The 24,227-nt window shown below is 38.4% G+C and overlaps 1 protein-coding gene across 4 annotated transcripts in view; it reads right to left on the bottom strand.

Moving 5' to 3' along the window:
• Positions 1 to 7,110: 7,110 nt before the first annotated feature.
• VPS50 (VPS50 subunit of EARP/GARPII complex) overlaps positions 7,111 to 24,227 on the bottom strand; it is a 102,560-nt gene continuing 85,443 nt past the window's right edge. For all 4 annotated transcript variants that reach the window (XM_068934843.1, XM_068934847.1, XM_068934846.1 and 1 more), the window contains 6 exons: positions 18,734 to 18,882; positions 17,563 to 17,659; positions 17,257 to 17,415; positions 14,747 to 14,868; positions 11,247 to 11,436; positions 7,111 to 7,927 (listed from right to left, as the gene is read on the bottom strand). In XM_068934843.1, coding sequence (XP_068790944.1) covers positions 7,808 to 7,927; positions 11,247 to 11,436; positions 14,747 to 14,868; positions 17,257 to 17,415; positions 17,563 to 17,659; positions 18,734 to 18,882 — 837 coding nt within the window. In that variant the 3' untranslated portion in view covers positions 7,111 to 7,807. The remainder of the gene's footprint in view (positions 7,928 to 11,246; positions 11,437 to 14,746; positions 14,869 to 17,256; positions 17,416 to 17,562; positions 17,660 to 18,733; positions 18,883 to 24,227) is intronic.

Below are 24,227 nucleotides of genomic sequence, written 5' to 3'. Positions count from 1 at the left end.
ACTCAGTGCTTGAAAAAAAAATAACTTGTGCATTAAGGAAAAAAAAAAACGGAGGAGGTCCCAGGAGTTTCCTTCGTTTTCTCCCAACAGGTAAGGGATTCTGCTTGTGGAAGAACAAAGGTTTGGTTCATAAAGGTAGCAGACCACCTACGACTGACAGGTGACCTGAGATGTCACGTGCGGAGCCTGGTGCCTCCATGGCAGCTTTGGCCCCTTTCCTAGGAACAGTTTGACTGAGCAGCGCTGCCACGGACAACTCCAGATACACCTTCCTCCAAGGGGCCTTCCCAGAAAGCATTCCTGTATCTATCTTGGTTTCTGCTGCATAGGGAGGAAAACATGGGCTCCAGGTATGGGAATGGGAAAGGAGAACTGATACAATGAGCCTGCAGAGAGCTCTGGTCCCAGGCACTGGGACCTGGAAACACCCACCGCTCCCGGGGCGGAGGGCAGCTCTCCAAACGACAGCTGACACAGCAAGAGCCTGTGTGTCAGCAATCCTAATACATCGAATGGCAGTAATCTGCCACTGACACAGCACAGCACCAAGTGGGATAAAAATTAAATGCTCTTATGTAGGAGAACAGGAAAAGGGCTTGAACCCTAACTGAACAGTGTATTGATTTGCTCCCAAAAATTCATTTTTTCCTCTACCAAGAAATCATGTTTAGCATCACAATAGAGATCTTGCGTCTTGCCTCCTTACAGCTTGTGTTTCCTTGAAAGGCCGTGTCACACCGTCCATCCAATAAACCATCTGTCTGCATCCATGTGATGTTTTGAGGATGCCTATCACCTTAATACCTAGCTACACCCATGATTCACAGGGAAGACATGAGTTTTCATTGACAGCATATAGGAGAAGTGACAGCCATGAAGAAGCATGTGTGTATGTATTTTTAATATCCTTAGGTACTTTCATTAAAAAAAGATAAATCTCACTTGAATTTTATCCACAACCTTGCTTGTCTCATCTCTCCTGGCTGCCTTGCTGTTATTTCTGGCAGTAGCAAATTGCTGCATAGGCAATGCACAGCTAAGGCATAGGTACATCTTAGAAGAGTGCCACCCATCATACCTGAACCAACACTTTCTGGTGTATAACTGGGTCGCTCGCCAGACAGCCAACCACACTGCCTGGTGCAGTTTGTAGTGCAGCGTTAGAAGATAAAATATACAGGAGATTACTGCCTTCTTTCTTAATGTAAAGGAAAGAGTACTTTAAAAGTTGAGAGAAAACGTAGACAGTTTCCTGACGTGTTTTGGTCCTCCACAAAGATTTCGTGTTTCTGCCTTCCCTGGGGTTAAGTCACTGATTCGCATTAGAAAGTAGAGCATGCCTACATAACCACTGTCTTCCAGCACTTTATTGAACATGGTAAATAATTTCACTCCCTTTATAGCTAGGGGAATAGAAGTATAGGGAGATAGACAGACTTCCTTACATCACACAGCAAAACAAGGCAGAACCTAAATCAAAGCCCAAGACCAGTCTGTGATCTGGCCACCGCAACATGCAGTTTCTTTGAGTATCATTAAATGTACAATCCAGAGTGAGCTGGTTTCCCGTAGAGTCAGGGCAGCCCATTAACAGCAAAAGTTATTCTAGTGTGTACTGGGAAAAATACATATGGATCACCCAGAGCAGTCTCCACTGCAGATATTTTGAGCAATACAGAGACAGCAGCAGTAAATATCTCACTAAAAATTAACAGCTCTTTTATTCCCAGAATAAAGGCTCTGTGAATACTTGGAAGCAAAACCTCTGTCAAGTAACAAAGAGACACCAGGACAACTCAGGATTGTGGTAGGGAGGGGAGGAGGGAGAGTTAACAGTATTATAGCCATGAGGCATTACTATTCACAGCAACAATTTTGTCTAGTTTGAAATGTAGCACATTATAAAACATCTGCAAATATTCAACTAGTTGGATCATTGGGGCTGCTTAAATATTCAAACAGCTCTAGAGGAGACAGATGTTGGCAGCTCAGAGCCAGGACGCAGCTCCTGCTTAAACTCATTTACATCAATGACATCGTTCTCTGCTTTTTTTTTTTTTTTTTTTTTTTTTAAAAAAAGGAAACTCTCAGGTGCTTAGTACTGCGCTAAAATACCTCATCCAATGAACAATGACAATTCTAACATCTGAGGTTTTATGTTTCAAGAGAACAGCGATCTATTCCAGAGCGAGAGGCGTATTAATCATAGTGATATACTGCACCCATTCAATCCGGTTCTGCCTGTCCTCTGACCCCCAGGTTTCATGTATTTGGAGTAGGTATTTCCCCAAGCAAGTAGGACAGCAAGTGCAGCTATCTGTGATCTCCACTTAAGACCATGAACATTCTTATGTGCCATCAACAGCATCTAATCAGATACCTGCACTATTTTCAGCAGTTTGGAGCTTCTCTCCAATAGGCTTACACAATGCACTTGATACACAACACACACGGAAGAGGCAGCCACATTCAGCAGCAGTGGGAGCAGTATAACAGCTCACATAAATACTAATATGAAAACCAAGTTCTCAGTTCAGGCCTTGGTTATGATCCTGTCATCACCGGACATCAGCTACTCGCACAATGAAACACCTCTGCAGTTAACAACGCAGCTTTAAATATCAAGTTAGTAACCTAAGTGGTCCCAGAGAAACCAGCAATTAGTTGCTTACTGTTAAATGCTGCCATATTTTTCCATCGCCCTCATGTTCAGTGTCAAACTACATACAGTGCTCTGTGTGTGTATGTATTTACACTATAATACATGCATGAATTTCAAAAGGAATAGTTTTTACGGTGCATATTTTACATTAAGTTCTGCAGCACTCAGGAGATCAGCCTACTGGATAATCCTCTCTCAATTTTGTTCTTATACAAGCATCCATTATATTTTAAGACTGCAGTGATATTTCTATTTTATTCTTCACTGAAATACGATGCACGTGTTTTTTTTTTTTTTTAACTTATGAATAGTGGTATTTATGAACAAAAATGCACATAGATTAAGGACAGGAGATAAATACAAGGATGAACTTGAATTTACCATATAAAAAAATCTTTAGAAATACCTTAAGTCATTTTGCACATCTGATAATCTCTTAACTTTGTGCCGAGTGAGAAGAGGCACTTCACTGCATCTCTTCTCCCCGATCTTCACCGTGGTCATGTATTTTGTTTTTTAAAGCTCAAAACAAGTTTAGGCAGGTGTCTGCCAGTTTCACACTCTACAATATTGAAATCCGTGCAAGAAAATCTACAGATGCAATATATACATGTATACATCTCTGCTCTAGAAGTTTTCTTTCTAGTAGCATTCACACATGCATACAGATCAAAAGCTTCAGACCAAAAAAAGTCCAGCTGAGGGCCTACTGGAGGCATCTTCTTTTCAGGACAACCAAATAGATTCAAGTTTAGTTCACATTCAACTATTTTTAGTTTAACTTATGTATGTATGTAGGTATGTATTCTATCCAGCCTCAGGGAGAGGATAGAATACCTTGCCTAATTACAATTTAGCCATGGTATCCACCACATAATAAAAAGAGGAGGTTACTCATCCTCTCAGATGTGTACTTTATCATATGTCATATTACTGATCTAATTTCTATTAAAAAAGAAAACAATTTTTTTCTCAGATGTCTCAGGTATAGTTCAAAGACGCTGCTCCACATCGCATTTTGGGATCTCATGGAAGAGCAGGTCCTTAAAACTGTGTTGCCACTGTGATGAGAAACAGCTCTGGCACTGCAAAAACACCACCTTCGGAATTATCCTTAAATAGCCAGCAAGAAGGAAAACATTGTGGTTTACAGATGGCGTTATTTCCATACTTGCACCATAATCAAAGTGTCTGATGCAATGTTTAGTTTTTAATGCTATGCTGTTTCAAGCGGTGGTTATAAATAAAATAGATACCATCACCTACACACAATAAATCTGCATTTTTTCACCATCTCTGTTTGAATCATTCGTAATATAACAGGTGCCTGCTGACAATGCATTTCGGTAAGAGACAGTAGTATTTATCCATTAATTCCCCACCCCCACTCCCCACTCCACTGGCGTTATTCAAGACTCAAGTTAACAAAGTACAGCTTGCAATACAGAAATGTCATAAGCATTAACCATGGGCCAGTTCTTGGAAGTAAAGACCTTAAACTTAACAGAGGAAGAGAAAAGAATCTTTATAATTTATGTCCCAAGGCAGGAAGTCAAGAGGATAAACTATGTCCAGCACTTTGCGTTAAACAAACCCCATCTTCAGCATCACAATGCGTTTGTCATTCACAAAAATTAAAAGGCGATGCAAACCTTTCACTGACAGCTTTGAATCAGCCACTGATCACCCTTCCCCTTTTCTCCCCTAAAGGTGCAGGGAAGAAAGAAGGAATAGCGTTCTTATGGGGGAAATCTCCAGGAATAATCTACACCCCACGATTAGGCTTTGCTAAGCAGTTCTGGTCAGAAACTAGTTTTCTCATTCCAGATCAGAAGAAAGCCAAGCAGTTTCTTTTACACATGGGAAGACTTTCTCTCACACGGAGGAACAAGAGACCCTAGAGTAGTGAATAATGTGGAAACTTAGCTACTCATCTACAACATGGAGGGTCCACCCTACTCAGATTAAACACTAACTTCAGAGGTGAAGTGGGTGCTACACACACTATTCCATCACCTGAATCAGTGCTGGTTCAAGATTTTCTTTCCTGTCAATGGCTTTCTGCTTTGAGTAACACTAATAAATAACAACAACAATTAATTCACTGGAGCAAGGACTTGAATCTTACATCACTGTCACAGTCACTGATCAGTAAATTTCATCCCATTTTTGTCCCAACACCTGCTTCTTTGTACAACAGCATAACCACGATATGTGACAGAGAAGTTGACTGTACAAAAAAAAAAAAAAAAGCTAGCTGTATGCTTATCGGGGCAGGTATACACTTTGCCTAAACAGGGACTTTAAAATTCAACTATCTATGCTCCAGCTGAGTTCAGTGAATATCAGAGTACTTATTGTCTGGGGAATCGAATTTTCAAATTCTTTATTAGACTAAAGAAGGACTGACAGATGAATTATCCATCTCTGCAGTGCTGGTCCACCTCCTCAGAGGCTGAAGGAGGTTATCTTCCCTTATTAGGGTATTTCAGAACGCTCCTCTAAAACATAAGGGGATGCCTTAGGCCACATTCTCTTCATATTTTAGTAAAAGCAGTGTAACAGGGGCCTCTTGCTCCATAGAGGAATGAGGAGGGAGAGAGATGGCTGAATTCATGGCTTGTGAAGAATTCTCATACCAGAGGACTGAAGTTATCAAATAGACCTTTAGCAAAATCCTAATTCTCCATTCAGCCAAAACTTGGTTTCAGTAGTCAGTAAGAGTCAGTAAGTACCGAGTATGAACTCAGAATGCAGGCCCTTAAGCTCACGCAGCTTAGCAGGTACCACCAATCCTGGGCAGGGTAGGTTCCTTTGGAAAAAAATAATTATTGCGGAGGAATACAAATAAAATACAAAATAATATATAAAATAATCATTGCTGAGCAATACAAGAAAGGAGTTCAAACAATTGCTCCACAGGTTCAACACTGCATCTTACATGTTCTTTCATTTGAGGGATAACTTAAAAATATAAAAAGTCAAATTACAAATATACTGTTAAAAACAAACCAACCAACCAACCAACAACACACTCCTGGCTATGATTCATGATCGTCTCCTTCTTTGACCCTACATTCCAATCAATGCTTATGCTCCTACCTTTAGGTAAGCAATTCAATTACAGTAACCTAAATAGTTAAGGACAGATTAGCCACGTACTCATTCAACAGAACTACAGTAAAGATATTTAAATTTGTTATTTAATCCACGAGAATAAAACTGAAAGAGATTTTACAGTAATGGTCTCTGACGCATTTCTATTTCTTCCAAAAGTACTTGTTCAAGATCTGACTTTAGGGCAGATCCACTGACGTAAGCGTCCACACTTCCAAAATGAATTACACTTTTTTTTTTTTTTTTAAACCACCTTTTTAACTAGGGTAGAAGTGATTCAGCTTCGCCATACACATTAAGAGCCTGCTAAACAAATTTTAAATGGAACTCTGAATGACAATATGGTCAGTACAGAATGGACTCAAGTTTTGTTTTATATCTTATTTTCTTTCAGATAGGGATGAACAAGGGAGCTGAACACCACCTAGTCAATATTTAAAATGTAAATTTTGTCACTCTTCCAAAAATTGTACATAGGCTTTCACTGAACTCGCACACACTGATGCTCAGTTCTCTTTACTTCTGAAGAGGAAATTAAACCACAGAAAAGAGAAATAACTATGATTCCCTGAGGCATTTTTCTGTCACTGGGTACTGCCGTCCTTCAGCGAGTACTGATGCTCTTCTATTCAAATTAAAGGTTTATGGGTAAGTACAAACCCGAAACTGAAAATTTCATTTTGTAAGCTACGCTTATTTTGTACTATATACCTATTAGCTCATTGCTAGCACGTTCCCTTTTAAACGTTCTGAGAGAACTGCAAAAATTCTAGTACGTCATAAGGAAGCTGAAACATTACTTGATTGGAAAAAAAAAAAAGAGAGAGACGGAACAGCTCTTGAGAGAATTTATAAAAAGTCTTAATAAATATTGAGGTCTTTGCTCTAGTTAGTTCAGACTGCTTTGGGAGTTTTTCTGGTTCTGCCACCACAGTATCTGACCAGTCTCCAAGTACCTTTTGGAAACCAGCTGTGTGAAGAAAGTAAAAAGGTACTTGAACGGCAGATGACTTCAGCTGAAGTCAGACCTGAAAACTTCAGTGGAGTCAGTGATCCTTCTAGGACAAATCCCCAGCTAGGTAATTTTGATTCACTGAGGATCACTCAGGAAGTCTACAGAAGAGCAGAAAATAGTAAGATTATCTTGGTACCAGTCCAAAATATAAGCCAAAGGTCATCATTCCTATTCACGGGCATTATCACCTAGGAATAAGGAAGACTGGCCGCTGGCCGGGAGACAAAAAGAAAGTGATATAAAAGAACAGTACTCATTTTCATGTAAACGACACTTTGCATTGTTGAATTAGGCAAATAAATTCTCACAAATCCAATCATATTAGAGTACAGTATTTATTACCTGCTTATAATCTGAACTCAATTATTTTGATATGACTAAATTAATTCTGAAGTAAACATATACATTTTAAAATACATATGAAGATGAGAGGCTTTAACATGAGAATACGTAGCTGAAGTGCACTCTTAACCCACATGCAAGATTCATCATCCAAAGATATTGTACATTTTCTTTCACTTTATGTCGATCAATAATAAAGCACAAATTCTAACGATGAAAGCAGGGAAGAAAAAAACATCACATTTTCAAGTAGCCCTTTTATTAAAAAGGGCATCAACTATATATTAAGTCAATGTGTTTCTCTGATTTTGATTTACTTACAGTATACAGTTCTGCAAAATATACAGCTCACCAATGATACATGAAGAGCAACCCTTTACTAAGGGCAAGTAACAAAAGAAACAAGAAATACAACAGAAAAAAAAATTCTATAGGTTAAAAAGTCATATTTTAGAACATTATGCCAAATCAGAGTGTCTCCAATGCTGGTAAGAAAGGTCATGCACAATGTTGTTTTTTTTTTCTTTTTTCTTTTTTTTTCTTTTTTTTCTTTCTTTTTTTTTTTTTTTTTTTTTTTAAAGAGAAAGCTATCTTTAGTCCATGAGAGATATGTTTGCATGCTCATGTTAACAGAAAAGGGTTCAAGCCACAAGGAAAGTAACCTCCTCCAGTTATCTTTTAGGTCTGTCTATGTCATCAATAGCAGCTAGCAGCTTCTGTCTTGCCTTTTTGTTGATGTGGGATCCCAGACAAACATTCACCAGATTGGTCAACTGCTTAGTGGAATATTCCTGGCCAAATAAAAGCAGATTGCATTATGGCAAACAGAATAAAAATACCAGACAAAAGTACAAATTTAAAAAACAAGCACAGGCATACACACCATGGACTTCTCAACTGATAGAAGTAGTCAGTACCTAGAGCAAGATTTAAAATGGTAGCTAAGCCAGGCCTGGATAGTTTTCATAGCTTAGTCAGGCAGAGACAAAGCAGTATTTTAGATTCAGGCTACATGGCAGGTTATAGTGGAAAATGCTTACAACTTCAGTACTGTTGGACTACGTTCACAGAAAGCAGTTCTGTGAATGCTGGCATATCTAAATCCATTTTTAATGTATTTTCCATTCCTTGGGAAGTGTGGTGGGAAATATATATGCAAATGAGATAAGCTTTCAACACAAAAATCATTCTTCTAAACAAACCAGGACAAAAGTTGATGATCTTTATTTTGACTTCTCATTTCCAATAAGCTTCTAAATACTTCTGTCCACAGAATCTTTAAACAACATTAATTTCACTACATGATAAAGGAGGAAAAAAATGGTAAAAATGTTAACAGAAGAACTCTTAACATCTGTAAAAACACCACATTTGCCAGTACTACCCTCTCTACATACTATCAAAACGTTGCTTCCACCAGTAGGTTTAAACAAGAGTTTTCAATGTAGGTCACCAAACTACAGCTCATAATCGCTTTCACGGCTCCAGGCTAACAAGGAAAACTGTATGAAGGAAGCATTTCTTCCACCCATTTCTAGCTATGTTTGAAGTAATCCAAAAAATCCAGATTTCAAAATGCTCCATTTTAACAGACTTGTCACTTTAACAACGTGGCAGCTGCAACAGTGTGTGACTACTACTTACAGTGTCTTACAATTACTGTAAGATTACAGCAGAGTGAAAGCATGCTAAATGCTTTCAAAAAATAAAGACTTATCTCAGATAGCAATATTCATCCTGAATCAGTATTACTGAATGAAGGAAGTAAAAGCAATGATTCTTTTATCCACTGGGCCTTACGACTTAGCTTCAGGAAATCACTCCTAACAGCAAAATAAAACTTCACGGCCTAATTTCAAACCATACTTCCTGATAAGGTTGTGCACTTTGGCATATTCCAAATAGCATGCAAATATTTTCAATTTCACTGAAGGATGGAGGCTCACCGTATGAAATTTGGCCCAACTACTTCAGATTGTTTTTGCGTCTCCATTTTTTAGCAGTATTTGGTGTACTCATTTATGGATGTATTCCTTATGCTCATTCCACTCACGTATTTTTAAATGCTTCCTGGTATATGAACTAACCAAATAACCAGAATGACCCAACTGGCAAATTTCTTTGCTGTATGATGGAATTACGGAAAAATTTTTCATTATCACATGGGAACTTCCTTCATTTGAGTCATATTGTACTAGCTTCATCCTCCAGAACACATTTGTCCAAACTAACACACCTGATGCACTGATGGTATCTGACTAGAATACTGTATCTGCTCACACAGCGCAAACCAGATTATGCATACTCAAGTGATGATTTTTGGCTTGTTAATTCACGTGAGTACAGGAGCAGCCTTTATGGGGACGGTGTCTGAAGAGTTAAGTTGCTGAGTGATTTGAACTAACTCTTAAGATTGTATGTGACTAAATATCTGACAACAGAAATATCTTCAAGGTCAAAAACAATGTCTTAAAATACCATATAGAGGCATTCTGAGAAAATCCTGGATTCTTACTGAATCCAGAATTAAAGATGAGGAAGTCTTAGTGGACCACCAAGTCTGTCCACCTTCCACTGCAGGCTCGGTCTGTAATGCACCGTTGTTAGTGGATTGCTCAGATGAGATCACGCTCCCCACAGCACAGACCAGCCATGATCTGTCAGACCTTAAATTTATCTTCAGCCTATAATTTCCCTGGCAATGAAGGTTATCAAATCACTACCCTTAACAGCTGCATATATTGCTGTAGGCATCTCCTCGCTCACCTTGCTGTTTTAACCTCAGCGTTAATTTAGATGCAAGCTTGGGTCTGTGCCTAGGCTATGAAACAGAGCTTACAGTACATAGCCTTCCAGTGTCTTGTCCTTTATCTGCCTCCTTTATCCTTGCTGACCAGAGAGGTGCGCCCTAAGGAAGGGAAGGAAGTAGTCTTTGGCTCTGGCCCTTCACAGAATATTGGGTAGATAAGTGGTTTTCCTACATAGGATTTCTTTGTGCAGGGAGTTCCATATGGCCTATTTTCACTAAAGCCAGAAGCTGTATGCAAGGTGCATCTTCCTCGAAGGAACTCTGTCTTTCTCAAACTAATGGGATATGGCCTGAATCCAGAAACGATAAATAAGTTTAAATTTTCCTTTTAGTCCTTTTCTTAAGGAACTAGCTGTGAAGCCTGTTCTTAATTCTGACAAACCTGCTAACTACAGATCCCTTTCTAAACCTTTAGGTCTTTATTTAAAAAAGTGAGAAACTATTAGCTTGCTAAATTCTCAGACTTTCTTGATACTCGTCAGTTAAGTTACAGGCATATAGTAGAAACCACACTGGTAGTATCAGGTTGCAAAGAGAGAAACAAAGGCAAAGCTCAAAGCACAAACAGCTGCCAGCTGCACTGTCTTGCAGCTATGTACAAACAAAAGGCCAGGGACTTAAGGCAGACATACGAAAGAATGATAAATTTAGCTCTCATCTGAGGATCAGAAGCGTTTCATTTGTAATAGACCAATTCATTCACGTAGCCTAGGCTTGAGCTGGCTCAAATCCCATTTTTGTCTGCCATTGCCCTAATCCATACTGCTACTGCTGAAGGCTTGAAAAAGGTATTTTACTGGTAAGCAAGGGGTTTCCATTCCTGCTTGTATTTATATATGTGTATTAATAAATAGGAGAAGCAGTTTAAAGATTTCCAGTAAAAAGTTCCCAAGTGTAAAGACTATAGGGACAAATTTGTTTGTTTATATTAAATTATGCGTTTACTAGGGGAAAATAAAGTGGCATAGCACATTGCGTCTTAATCTCCCAGGTGACACAGCTCTAGTTCTCTAGGTTTTTTGATATAGGAGGTAAATTTCACTTGCCTCGCTCATCCTCCCCATTATCCGATCTTGAATCAGTACGTATACATACTTCAACTGATAATAAACATAGCATATATATAAACACAAATATATATTCATACTGCATCCCATATAGAGGTTATTACATCATATGAATATACACATATATATGAACGTATTAATTCTGAACACATGCAAGTACTGATCATATAGAATTATTACCATGATGGTGAATCTCCCTGATAGAGAAGAAAAGAATGAAATGTCAACTCTTACCCTATGTTCTTTGATCCAGCGTTCCATGTCATTTTCTGTTAGGTAGTACGCTTTAATGTAGGTCTCCACAAATTCTTTATCTGGAATAGGCCTAATGTCTGTTAACTTTTCTAGTTTCATTAAGAATTGCTGAAAGTCCAGTTGCATCAAGGCACGTCCTTCATTGCTGCACTTCTTAACATTGGCATAACTGAAAAGAGGAATGAATTGGAAAGTAACAACCAGAAGGAAATGAAAACCAATCTCCTTCTTCAAAGCTGTTTAACTTAGTCCTTCCAGTATTCAGAGGAACATAATTATGGTTTTAAATTAAAAGCAGACAAGAACTCCTCTTAGTATGTCCGCTGCAAAGTTACTAATTACATGAGTATAACACCTTTTAGCCCCACTCATAGAACAGGACCCCACTGTACCCAGTGGGATACTTAAAAAAAAAAAAAAAAAAAAAAAAAAAAAAACACACACCCACACACCCCTACATTGAAGAACTTACAAACAGAAGTGGATTAAAGGAAACAAAGACAGCACTGAACAGTACATTAGGCAGTAGCATTAGTGAACTGATCCTCATCACAGAGAACTGAAAGGTAACATGGCAGCTTTAGGAATGGTCACCAAGCGCTTGCTGAAACAACAGTGGAAGTGTAAGAGAAAGGCACAAAGATATCTGTTTAAAAACACACACAGCCACCAGAGGATAAACGATGGCAGCACGGGCTAATCACTGACAAAGGATTATGTTTTAATACCAGTTGAGGGTAGACTGACAGACAGGTGGGTGATAGGTTTGAGTTCAAACAAGAGGAGACTGTAGCTGAGCTTAGAGGACGGTGATACCAGGAAGGATTACAGTGAGGTGATAGGCAACAAATGAGGAAAACAATCTTTGAAGATTCTGAAATGGATAAGAGATGGCATTTGTCAAGATCAACAGGCAAAGAGGCTGCAATAAAATCACATAGTACCAATCTCAGCTGTGGGAGGAGAATAAAAAACCTTGGGTTTGGGCCACAGTATCTTGACAGATTTAACCCAGTCCACCCACTGGCTGCCGTCCAAAGTGATAATCCTGTCCCAGCATTTCCAGTCTTCCCATGCATCAAATCAAGAGCAAGATTAGTCCTCCATTTGTTTATGAAGTTGACCCTAATTACTGTACAGTCCCACAATTATTAGGCTTAATAATTATTGGGATCAGGTTAGGAATAATGGAAAATTGCATCCTTAGAACTGGTATGCAGAAAGAATTTGTAGATGGATGCAAAGAATCAGGTGATCTGAAACACTGATTACACTAAGAGAAAAGCAGGAGGCAGAAGAACTTTATATTGATATATTATTGCGCTAAGAGGGGCTGAGCAGAGGTTTCAAAACCATCTTTCGACCCTATTGTTCTGGATATGATAGCTAGAAATCTATTAGGATGCTGATCAGACAGAAATGTTAGTTATGCAAGGTAGTCACAGTGAGATGGATGCTGATTTCGCATTTGTAGAAAGCAAAACTTGTAGAATGCAGAAATAACACAGCCTAAAAGAGAGAGGGACCAAGGGACGAGCCTTCTGGAGCTCCACAGAAGGTTGGATAATGATCCTCATAGGACATACTGAAGAAGCATTCCAAGAAGCCAGACAGAAAATAGAGAAAAGAGAAAAAGGAGAAAAGGGAAGGAAAACAAATTTAAGGATACGGCTGACTGTACTGAAGATGAGTCTTCACTCAGTGAAGAGCTTAATGAGACCAATTTCAGGTGACTGTCCGACTAGAGGAGAAATTCCTTATTATGGCTTTTAATTTCATGGTTTCATGAAATTTGGAGATGAAAGGAAGATAGTAAGGTACTTCCTATCAAGCCAAGTGTTCAAAACCCCTTCCCTCCCTTCCCCCGTGGTAAAAGAACTGGATAAGAATGAGAAGTTACAGGCAGACATTCAGGACGAGATGATGAGGAGTACTCCTTACACTGTGAAAAAGGGTATAGGACAGATCACGTCAGCAAGCCGTTCCCAGTCCTCTCTTAGCAATCAGGGGAATGCTTAGGTAAAGGTAGAGCCACATGTTTCACAGTAAGTGCTAAGTATGAATCAAAACTGCACGGCAGAAGACGACATGAATGAGGAACCTCACATCTAAGAATTTAAGTGGTTTGTGAACACTGAAGTCCCAAAGAAGTCTAAAACAGATACAAGGGCTGAGGTAGAGGAGGTTAGTTGCCACAATGATATTAGCCCTTTGGAAGAAAATGGCGGAGGGTGGGGAGCAGAGAGCGAGTGAGCGAGTGACAGGGAGCGAGTGAGCGACAGAGCACGAGAGAGAAAGAGAATACACACGCACACACAGAAACAAAAAAAACCAGATGCCTTGCTATTCAAAAGAAGAGGGGAAAACGTTGAAAGGGAGACAGAGAGCTGAAATAGACATGCAGCCAACAATTCCTTTTGTTCTAATTCTTTTGATTTGAGACATGACAGAAAATTAGAAAAGATTTCAAAAGGCAGGATAGTTCAAAAGGAATTCAAAAGCTAGCAGGAAGTCACAGTTGGGTCTGACCTCCCCAAAGATGAAACTTGTACCTCAGAGACTGCAAGAGGAGGGCAGGAAGAGAAACTGGCACGAGGTTGAAAACGAAGCAGTGGAAGCTGAGAGTCCCTAACAGACAGCCAACAGATGGAGGAGGAGGATGTTACTGGGGTCCTGATTTGAACTGGCAGCAGAAGAATGGGATAGAAAGAAGTGAAATAAGTAGTAGGGAGTGCACTGAGTAGAAGTACTCAGGAAAGAAACATGGAAAGATGAGAGGAAAGAGTGGAAGACAGCACTTATTCTATGATGCAAAAGAAGGTGTGATGAGAGTCAGGACAGGTAACAAAGGGACAAGAACAGAAGAATAAATGCAGTTTTACAAGGTAAGCTTCAGACTACAATGTTGACTCTGAAAAGACTGGAATATTCATTAAGAGGAAAGAGTGAGCTAGATAGAGCAGTTCTTAACCAAGGTGCTCAAGTCCCTGTTTACCAAACCAACTAGAACACGTCGCTGCTCCTGACCAGACTGGAGAACTCCTGTTCCACGGCTACTCTAACATAACTATTAAGAGTTGGTCACTCTTTCTTCCTGGGAAAGACAAAAGGCATGACCACAGAGATGTTGACAATTACACTTCATCCTTCTTATTGCTCTGTTGGAAAATTTAAAGGTAGAAGTTTCTTTGAAAGAGAACTATGTTTTTTTGAATGCTTCAGTAAAATACTGAGACAATGTCAGTCTTTAGTAGTATCTAGGTACAAGACTATTTATTCACTTCAGGCTTCATGCTGTCGCATAGTCAGTGAAATAAAATTCTGATGGCTGCGTTACGGCTTGATATCATTTGGCTCCCTGAAAGCTCAAAAGCTTGCCAGTATACAGTACCTTGCAAAATTAGAACCTTTAATTCCATGAAATTAACGTTGTCATTAAAGACGTTTACCCAAGATTGAGGCTTTCATGATCTACTTACCCTTCTACGAGAGTTCTGTTGGCCAAGCGTATGCAGTGCTCCCACAGAATATTTGAGACTGGCAGTGGAATACGGACTCTCTTAGACACTTCATTCAACCTTCTGTTATATTCTTCAAATTCCTAAGGAAATATAAAGGATTATTCTATTAGCGTAAAATGAATCATACTGTATACGTCCTTAGGAGAAAAAAGGGGAGGGCGAAACAAATCAGAAAATGCACATGAAAGAGCACTGAAAAAAAAGAGCAAAGCAGAGAAGCTTAATATGCACAGAGACAGGCTTAATGTGTAAAGCAGAAAGCATACCACTTTCTGGTATGCTATTCACAATATTACCCCAGGAATTTTATTTTAAAATACTACTCTATTCTACAGAGATGTAATTCCCAATGAAACTGATGCCTCTGAAAATTAACAAAGTATTTAACCCTTCAAATATAGTTTTCATGGTCTCATTCCCTAAATTCATCTTCAACTTTTAGAAAGCCAACATACAGCCACAGAAGACAATCTAGTGACGGTGTCTTTATTCCTTTACATTCTTGCCCCACTAGCCTTCAAACAGAAGCTCAGAAATATTGTAGCCACTTTTCATTCTTCAACCTTTCACACTAGACAGTTCCCAGGTGCTTTAAAAGGAGCTAAGAGCATCCCCCAAAAAGAAACCAAATCTAACAGCTTAGCAGCATACTGCAATGCTAGATAACAATTCAGTTTGAGGGAGGGCACCTGCTTCCACCTGAAACATCAATAGACTGGATGGATTTGAACTGTTACGAGTGACAGCCTAGTCATAACTGAACATCATCATCATTATATCACTACAATGATTCTGTGACTTACAAGAAGTGAAACAGAAGTCTCCCGCCAGCTTCCAGTGAACAACGTATCATAAAAAAGCATCAAATCACTTGAAAAAACATAAAGCAGCCCTTAATAATGAGCTGCTCTATGAAACCAGCAAAAGCAGTTTGTATTGCAGCTCGTTAAGACCATACTTATTCAATAAAGTGCTTTCATTCCAAGGCTGCTAATATATTTTTTTTTCCAAAAACTCAGTAAGTGAACAAGAAGAAAAACACTTAGAACGGGATTTCAGTAGCCAATTTAAACCGGTATAAACCAAGATAATTGGTGTTTAACGCTCAAATTTTCTGAAAGAGGAATTCGACAAGAGAAATCAGGGTATCAAAACACCACGCTTTAGCGGGCATACAACTCACTCTTGTGAGGATGCAGTCCTTGAATAATAGCCGTTCCCCAGTTTACCCACTACTATACATACTACGACTAAGTATGGAATTTTGCATATGTGTGTATATGGCTAAAACCCACAGGTTATTATGTGAAACATTCTGCTCACATCTGACACACCTGGAGTCCCAGGGCACTCAGCAAATCACTAATTATTATGTAATAATTTAAAACTTCTACATAGCAACTACTATTAGCTGTATAATACAGAAGCCAAAAACGGTTTTAAATTGCATTCACTCTTATTGTCCTGAAGCAAGTTTATCAGCCGTTGCACATTCACAGAAGGAAAAAAGTTCTATCACAGAAACTAAATGTCATGAGTATAAAGTGTTTGTTAAAAATCATGACAGCATAAAGAAGGGTAATCACAAAGATGCAATGATATAGCCTCTATCAGATTCTCCCTTATTTCCATTTACCTTCTCAAAGCAAAGAACAGCTCTAAAGTATGAAAGCATAATCAATTCTGTTAGGCAACGCACAGACACTTAACTTTCTGTGATATGTATTTTACAGTTCTTTAAATTAAAATTTGCAGCTTTTCTGCCACAGTTCCCTTCTAAAGGTTGTTATAAGCATCACTGAGGTGTATATGAAATTACGTAAGAGGGATATTCCCAAGAATTGGTTCCCTACGCAATAAGACACTGCAATTGTATAACCACTTCTCACTTGTATTCAGCAGAAGCTGAGTGCCTAAGTATTTCAGCTTCCCTTTAAAATGCCAACTTCTAAATATACCAACTTCTTATGTTCTTCTCCCATCTCTAGGATATGGTGTAGAGTACGACCATGTACAGTGCTGATTTGTCCTACAGGCCCTACAATACACCTCAAAGACGATCCATGTAATTACGCAGAATAGTAAAAAGCCTTTGTTAAAAAACCGCAGGCTGCTATTTTCCTCAGAGTTACTTCTTCCATCTTTCTGACATCTTCCTGCCATTCAAGACTTAGACATGAAACTCATTAAACTCATGTGGTCACCTTCACCCAAGCAGTCAAAAAAAAAAAAAACACTATCAGCATTGAAAACAAGCACAGAACTCTCAACAACATATATATCCTGAGGCTTACTGTATTCTAGTAGTATCAAGAATAAAAGAAAATTCTGAATGGACCTCCTTACAATAACTTACTATTTGTTAGGACACCATATTGCTCTAACCATGCTGCTTTAACAGTTTTAGTGAAGTATTACAGCAACGTAATGTTTAAGCTGTAGCGCACCATTTCCTGGAAAGTACTCACCTTTAAAAGAGCATCTACATATATATTGTGCTGTGACATGATTTCCTTCACATCCCATTTCACATTAGCCATGAGAAGCAGCATCTGTTCATAATCAATGGCTTTAGCAGCGACAATCCAATAAACTGGTTTGCGTAGTTCACTGGCAGTTGACACAGTCTAAAACAGAATATAAATAAAATTCAATTCTGTCAATTTCTGGCTAATAATAGCGATATACTACAATAGTGTACAAAAATTCACACCATACTGCACAAGTTTCAAATCTTCTATTTAAAAATCAGCTGTGAATTACATAATTCCAACCTGAGAATAGAACTGCTGAAGAAAAGGTTTCTTGGCAGCTGGCATCACTGCATCAAGATGAGGCTGAAGAAACTCGAACTGCTCAGCCAAAAATACCCTTTGAAAGCAAAGAAAATTCACTGTGAGCTAAATGCAACTCTTGGGATGTCTCCATATTTCTTTTCCTCTGTGGTTAATGTTTTTGATAACGATAATGACATGCAACCTTGGAAAGATGTATCAAGAAAAGAACTGTACCAGTTTTATGCCAGCATAACATGTATTCTCAATTCTGACAATTTTAAAGTGTTTGCAAACAAAAAAAAAATGCTTGAATAAAGAGATTATGGCTTCAATAAAAACTACTGGCATTGCTGTGCAACTCAGAATATACGCAGAAGTCTGATCCAAAGTCTAGGAAAGCCAGTGGAAAAGCGTTCTGTAACTTCCATACTGCAGGGCAGTCAACACTAACGTTAATAAATCAGTACCAGGATTCCAAAATAACTTTACTTAATTAGATATTTACCACTGAATCTTTTAAAGTTAGACTACCAGATCAATTTCTACCTCAGGGGGCAGGATTTATTAATAACAAAGTAACATATTTCTAACCAAGCTGAAACGCGACTGTCAAACACTGTTAAAGATTAGAAGATCCATTTTAAAAATGTATTTGCACTCTGACTCTTATTATTATTCTGATGAAGTAAAAATCACTTTTTGTAAGAGTTTTGCACTTCTTTCAGTAGAATCTCTTCTTCACAGGTAAACTTCCACATGCTGCAAAGAAAGTCCCAAACCAATGTAAACTAAGCAGTTATGAGTCTCAGCTCAGTATCTGAGTACTTACTAAAAGGGTTGAGTGAACCATGCAGGTTAAATAATCCCATTAGCTTCTTTAATATCACATATTTTTCCCCCCTCTTGATAGATCTGGCTTTGTACTGCCACTAATTACTGGCCCAGCCACTGTAAAATTTTATTGCTTGTACTTAGAGGTGGTCAGACCAGATGGTCAGATCCTACTACCTATCGATCAAAAAATTACCTCTCAAATTCGTTTTTACAACAACATGCAGATACAGGAATTTTTGACCTCTCAAGAAGGTTTCAGTTTGCAATCATAACCTCTTAAACAATACATAGCTTCAAGAGACCACAAAGATAGGGTGTACAGTAAATAACCTACAAGGATTCTGTGGCTACCACTCTCTCTGCCAAACCATAGAGCGAATTGCCAGATGTCAAAACCACGAGATGACTGAGATGTGGGCTTGGCACCTTCTCCTTTCTCTCTTCAGCAGCTGTGAGATTTCCAGCGGGATCAGCAGAGACCTCCTAAAACAAAGAATTGAACGACTGAAAAAACACAATTAACTGGAAAACAAGAACGTCTACAGCTGAGCAGTTTCAGATGACAGATAAGGTGAACAAACGTGTCTAATTCTAAGATGTGATTTAAATTAAGCCTGTATTAATGGTGACTGCAACAGGTCCTATTTGAATACTCTTTGGTGTTCAAACAGGTGAAAAGTCACTTCAACTAGATCAACATTTATCTCAGGAAAAAAGAGACATAGCATAAACTTCTACACCTTAATGCCCATACAGGCTTTAGCCCCACTGCCAACTGGGAGAGGAACTTCTCACCTTTGGTGATAGTCTGTTCAGTCAGACAGCAATCCTACAGTGAGACAAATCAAAGGAATATTACTCATGTGTGGGCTTTACTGCTTCTGCGAGCTGTGGCTAACTTGGGCAAAATATAACTTATGTTTTTAAATAACTAAGTTGTTATTCAAGAACTTTTATCCTGCGGATACCTTAGCTACAGAAAGTAAGAAAATATTAATTACTCACATTATACTTACTGCTTACACACGCATGTATGCATGTATATAAGTGTATATAAAATACATGCAAATATAGATATAATATATAAAATCTGTGGTCTGAACAAGGAGGAATTATTATATCTTCCAGATCTATACCTTAGAAAACTAGAGAAAAATACTGTTATTTGGACACAAACTACTCAGCTCATGAAAGATAAAATACATAGTACTGTGTGAGCATACAGATAGCACTCACTGGCCCCTCAACACAAACCCATCTGTACTAATAAATATGAAAAAGTCATCACCCTTCAGGACAGAATGGAGAAGTGTTCCAGCATAGGCTTTTTGTGTCAGGACAAGATTTTTTGCTACAATACAGCACGGAGCCCATCAGTACTTCCTGCGTACTACGCTCCACTGCCTTTTTTCATACCACACAAGCAGTCGGTCTGCTTTTAAGGCAGACAACTATCTACCGTTGTACATAAAATCCAATTAAGTAAGCGATTGAGAACTCTAGGTATGAGGTGCATCAATCCACAAAAACTTAACACAGGCTATAAGTTATGATAAATGCTACAAAACGAAATTGATATAAAACTCGAAACAGATACAGGTAGGCATGGTATGTCACTGATTTCTTAAATAAGAACCTCCTATCACCCGGAACAGCAATTCCGCTGCTAGCCAGCTGCTAAAACAAGTCAGCCTGTTTGTATGGAATGGAAATAAATTTGGGCAACAACACACTGACAAAACAGTGGTACAAATCATTTCTTCCAAAGCAAGATCAGGTGTACAGTATGCATGCTGTAAAGCAAGGCAAGACAACGTAAACTGTATGACAACAATAACGCTTAAACCATAGCATTTACGGCTGGTCTGTAAAACCAAATTAGCAGAATTCTCAGATTGCTGTAACACTGGACAAAGATGAAGCCAAAACCACAGTACTATACAGGGCAGAGGGGCGTCTGTGCGTGTGTGATTGCTCAAGGCAACAGGGACCTGGATTGGCTCACTCAGGAAGGCTCTTTCAGTTCTATGTCTCCAGAAGATGTCAAACCAATATGAATAGAGGGTGCAGAAGACGGAACAAAGTATAGACTGAGGAAGTAGAATTCTGACTTCTGACTAGTAAGCATGAAGAAAGTATCTCTGGACTTCTAAAAATACTTCTGTAGTAAGTTACAGAAGCAGAAAGCAGATAAAGCAGGGAGCCATGAAGAACCCCCTCTCTGAAATTTTGAGATGAAAACAAGATTGCTTACTGAGCATCACTGTCAACCCATAATTTGTAGCATTAAAAGAATTAGCAGAAACAGTTAAATGAGAAGATAAAACTCCTAAAAGATTATCATGGCTAGTGCCATCAGATACAGTTGCACTGATTACGGAAAAGATTATAAAGGCTTTCCACATCTCTTCATGTTATTTGAAAAATTAGCTTACTTTGTTCTGAGCTGTGTTGACATTCATTTGGATAACTCTGCAATAAAATTGGACGAACACTCAATTCAGTCAAGTTTGCATTCTGCAACGTCTGCCAGGAAGGCTAAACAATCGCATCAAAAGTCCTGGACATTTGCCAAAACAGATGTAATCTTTTTGAGGCAGGAGTCTTGCCCAATCACCTCTGAAGATACCTAGCACATCCACAAGGATAATGCAAATGAGCAAAAATATCTAATCATCTAGGCACAACAATCAATTCTTTAAAAATACTCACTAAGCCAAAGTCATCATTAACATATTCAAAGTCTACTCCTTATCTGCCTTTTTCCCCCCCATTTCATGTCATTATCAAAAAAAAAAAAAAAAAGAAACAAGAAACACACCTAAGAGCCCTGAAATGTTTACAGAAGATAAAAAAAATCCCACCCCACCAACCATCTCTCTATTCTTAGGAGTAACAGTGAGCCACAGGGCTGGGGAAAGAAAATCAATGGTAAAGATTTGAAGAAACTACATTTCTCTGGAAGATTGCCCAGTAGCATTATGAATTTCAATACACAAGAACTACTATTCAACATTTACACACAGACAACAAAGTCATTTTGACAATGCAGATCCATAAATTACATAACAAGGATCTGTTTCTTTCCAAGTTCAGAGTACAAAAACCGTAAAAGCAAATATATTAAGGATTTAATTTTAAATTTATCTGGAGTCAATGTTTCAGTATCAAAACATATTTTGAACAAATTTGCTCTATCTGCCTGTTTCCATGGACATAAATATCTTATGAACCTTTTAAATGCAGAAAGCACGCACACGTGTTGTATCTGAAGACACAAAACACTTATCGGACAACTGGTTGTGACAGAGATGTTTGGATTCAACTGGGGAATCAAACTGTGGTTCCGATATACTGACAAAACATAGTATGACTTAACTTTTATTCTCCTTACCAGTTCTAACAAGCAGGCACTGCAAAAAAATGTTAATAGTAAAAAGTAAAAATAGTAAAGAGAGTGTGCCAGTCTCCAAGAAAGAAAAGTACGAGATCATACTGAAAAAGTGAAAAGTGATGCCTGCATCTTTTACTCCAGTCTTCACTAACAGAGGCGACCAGATGACTGACAATTGTCAACAATAAAGGAGCAAATATTCAGGCTGGAATAGGAAAGTAGTTACAAGCTACTAAAACAAACACATACACACACCCCCACGTTTTCCAGTGGACTGGTCTTGTTAAAGTCCGGTAATTTAAGATCTGCAAGATAATCTCAGAATGTCAGCAACTACCTCGGAGGACCGAGAGAGAACACACAAAATCCCAGAAAACCACAAGTGGGCAAAATAGTGCCAAGCTCTAGAGGAGAAGAAAGAGAGAGTATATGTCATGAAACTGAATAGCAGCCAGCCCAACTTCAATTTCAAGAAAGCAAAGTCAAATTATGCTAAGAACATATAGTAGTACCTAGCAGCAGATATGCAAGGAGCAACACCAAAGCACAACAAACTCGCTTTGCTTCTCTCTGCACCAGTGTAGTAGGTCTTTCTGATAGAGCAGAACTGGGATACATCTCAGTGGTACGGCCCGCGCAACATTCTTGTAAACAAACTCGGCAAAGTACGGATTTAATAAAACCATTGTAAGGTAGGTGTGGAACTGAAACAAATTACAAGATGCTTTTCTCCTTCCTGGCTATACAGGAAAAGATCATGGTGATCACGTAATTTCTAGTTTAAACAACAGATTTCATCAAAAGCACTAAACTTATCTGAACTATACACAGATCAGCTGTGCCAAGTACAACAACACAGGTTAAACAACATTCCTTGCAGACACCTTACAGCAGGCCTCATCTCTTCAGTCTTCTCTAGCCTTACTCTAACTCCCTCATATTGCAATACAAAAAGAATCGAGTTTTCTAATGCTACGTGATTGGCGTACACAATTGGCAATTTTTCATATAAACTGTTTTGCTATAAAGGGCTGAAAATAGCAGGATACAGAAAACTATTAAAGCAAGCACACGAATGCTTTTCCTGTTTATGGGTTGCTAACAACAATGTGAGCTACAGTGCGTGATTTAGGAGATGTATTTATCTTATGTAACATCTACCTTTGGATTAAATTTCATTTAGATTTTTTTTTTTTTTTTTTTTGCACAGAAGGACATGTATTAGTAAATAGTAGTGTGAGTGTGACGTTGTATAGTTAATTGTTGAAATAATTGCATGGTTTATTTTAATTCAAAGTCAGTCAAGCAGTATCTTATCTTAGCAACTACCAGTATATCCATCAAAATAATAAATACAGACAACTTTCATACTGAAACACCCTGCTTCACAACTTGAAACAAACAGATGTATACTTTTTTCTTAGGAAAACAGAGCCTCTTAACTCCTGTGCACTGATTTCAAGAATGCACCCTTTGGCAAAAAACAGCAATGTATTAATGTGAGTTACCATAGGGTCAAAAGGTTACTATACAGAAGGTAGTTATTCAAGTAGGACTGTATCCAGGGCTGAAAGTAGATATATATACTGGATGCAGCTCCTTGTACAAAGCTGGACAGACCCACATGGATCTTAGTTTGAAGCACGCAAGCTCTAGTACACGAAAAACTACAGACAGATCCAAGTGTCTCATTTAATCCACGCTAAAGCTGCTGTCATAAGGCCACAGTTTTGAGCCAAAGCAGTGTTATAGCTCCACAGTTCACAGGAGGTTTGGGAAAGAAGCATTTCAGGTTCTTCTTCCCCAAATGCATTTAGTTCACTTCTTCAAGCCAAAGTTAATTTCAGAGTCTCCTGGAATCAATAATAAAATCAAGTTGTCCTTCTGCCATGCCATCATTGCAATTTATTGAGGAAATGCTTGAGGGTAAAGAAAAAAATCTAAGAGTAATAATAGTAGCACCTAAAAGAGTTACCTCAGTTTGAAACGTCAATGAACAGAGAACAGAGCGGACATATATAATGAAAATAGATTGAAAATAAACTATAATACTTATTCTCAAATTGTTATACCAGAAGACTCAAGTAATCTCCACAGAGCCCATTATAAATCTAAATTCTGAACATGGAACATCATCACCTGGCCTGCACGTCCATTTGCTGTCCCAATCTAACAGTGAGTCACGAAGGAAGAGGAAAAAAAAAAAAAAAAACACACACACAAAACTACCGCTTGAAACAGCCAACTTACGTAAAAATTATTTTAGTGAGTATGCTCAGCGAGACTATTGATTTCAAGCTAGTGAGTAAACTAGCATTGTGTAGCAATATGCTGTCCCTGAAGCTCTCATTACATAATGGTTTTAAGTATAAAATGGAGATGATAATAAAATAACATTTTCCAGGAATAACGAAGGGAGTCACAAATATTTATT

Source organism: Struthio camelus, chromosome 2, assembly GCF_040807025.1.
Source record: "Struthio camelus isolate bStrCam1 chromosome 2, bStrCam1.hap1, whole genome shotgun sequence".
NCBI classification, from domain to species: domain Eukaryota; kingdom Metazoa; phylum Chordata; class Aves; order Struthioniformes; family Struthionidae; genus Struthio; species Struthio camelus.
This window is presented reverse-complemented; position numbering and strand designations above follow the sequence as displayed.